Source organism: Monopterus albus, unplaced genomic scaffold, assembly GCF_001952655.1.
Source record: "Monopterus albus unplaced genomic scaffold, M_albus_1.0 scaffold558.1, whole genome shotgun sequence".
In the NCBI taxonomy this organism is placed as follows: domain Eukaryota; kingdom Metazoa; phylum Chordata; class Actinopteri; order Synbranchiformes; family Synbranchidae; genus Monopterus; species Monopterus albus.
The window spans coordinates 1-1754 of NW_018128438.1; the positions used below are offsets into that span (position 1 = coordinate 1).

Below are 1754 nucleotides of genomic sequence, written 5' to 3' on the forward strand. Positions count from 1 at the left end.
CCAGTAATTACCTGGACTCTGAGGAATGAGGAGGAGGCCGCAGCTGTGACACCTAGACGATAATGAAGACGTGGCCTGAGGGAATATCACAGCTAATTATCACACATAAATCATCTTAATGAGTCAGGACACACGATCTCATACACGCTGTCGTCCTGTCCTGTTATTGTCTTCTAACGGTTACATTGCACTTAAAGTACTACAAGTTAAAGGTACTGAAGCAGGACAACAAGGACCAGGCATCAATAAAGGCTCTGCTATAACCAGGGCTGGGCAACTTTAAGTATATTTTGCTTTTGTACTTCTCTGACCAGTACCAGCTCTGCCTTACACCAGTTGGTGACATACAGTAGTTGTTGTGTTTCTCTGCAGAGCGACTGGTCCTGGTATCACTGGCTGGACCACCAGGCCTGGTGCTGCTGCAGTTGTGCCCACACCCCCAGGTGTGCACGGCAGTGTGTTGTGCAGAGTTGTTGCTCTGAGCTCTGGCTGGCTGCTGTTCTTGGCATCTGTTTGTCAGTTTGTCACCTCACTGTTGGAGCTCACCACAGAGTCATGTGGTGCTGACTCACACCCTGTCCCTCCTTCTCCTCTGTTGCACATTCTCACTCTAGTTAAACTGCTGCTTAAACCGCCCTGAAAGGTAGCTATGACTGTCTGACCTGTAGCTCCTCCCCTCTCAGGTGACAGGTGTGGTCCTGTTGTGCGTGGGCTTATGGTGGAAGTTCATGTTGGGCCCCTACATGCTGCTGATCTCCAGCAGCCCCTCCAACGCTCCGTACGTCCTCACCGGAACCGGGGCTGCCATTGTCCTGTTTGGGCTGTTTGGCTGCTTCGCCACCTGCAGGGGGCGCCCCTGGATGTTAAACCTGGTCTGTGGCAGTTTCTGTTCTCATAGGGACATTGACTAACTTTGTGTCTGTGATTGCAAATACTCAGTTACAGCTGAAGAGGCCATTCCTCGCTGTTCTAATCATTATCTATGAAACACAATATTAAAAATATAAAATAATAATAAAACTATATATATTTCTGTATTTTTCTGAGAAAACTGACATTCCCACCAGGGAATGGGCTCGATCACTGACACAAGATGTGGCTTATATTCTGCTTGAGGCTCATCTCATTTACATGTTCTTCACATGCTCCAGTCTGAAAGGCCTGACTACATGGGTCTTTAAACTACAAGTGTTGCTGGAGTTGCAACTGCCTCTTTATGAGCTTCATATAATTTCATTCACAACTGTATTTGACTTCTGACCTTTAACTCCTAGTTTAATGTTCATGTCTTCTTTACAATCCCACCATGAGCTCTGACCATTGTTTAACATCTCTATGATGACTGCATGTCCTTATCATGACCAATGTGACCTGTCATGCTCACTGCAGTATGACCTCTGACCTCTCCTCAGTATGCTCTCTTTCTGTCTCTGGTCTTCATCACTGAGCTTGTTGCCGGAATTTCTGGATTCATCTTTCGCCACGAGGTAGAAATACACAAACACACACTTTATAACCCCTTATAGCAATGTGCTGACAATGTCCTGTGTGTGCTCAGATTAAAGGGACATTTCTGACGACGTACAGCGACGCAGTGATGAAGTATGATGGTCGAGACGACAGAAGTCTGGCTGTAGACAATGTCCAGCGCAGAGTCAGTGTTTTTGCATTGTTCTGCTTTGACCTGTGAAGTAAGATGAATCCCTACAGATGATGTGTTTTCTGTCCCTGCAGCTGCACTGCTGTGGTGTTCA

At 46.6% G+C, this 1754-nt stretch overlaps 1 protein-coding gene across 1 annotated transcript in view; it reads left to right on the top strand.

Annotated features, from left to right (window-relative positions):
* Positions 1–372: 372 nt before the first annotated feature.
* The window catches only part of LOC109953160 (tetraspanin-7-like), a gene marked incomplete at its 5' end in the record, with an annotated part of 2852 nt that continues 1470 nt past the window's right edge, over positions 373–1754 (top strand). The window contains 4 exons of the mRNA XM_020588579.1: positions 373–443; positions 684–872; positions 1413–1487; positions 1559–1654. Of these exons, the coding sequence (XP_020444235.1) occupies positions 373–443; positions 684–872; positions 1413–1487; positions 1559–1654 (431 nt within the window). The remainder of the gene's footprint in view (positions 444–683; positions 873–1412; positions 1488–1558; positions 1655–1754) is intronic.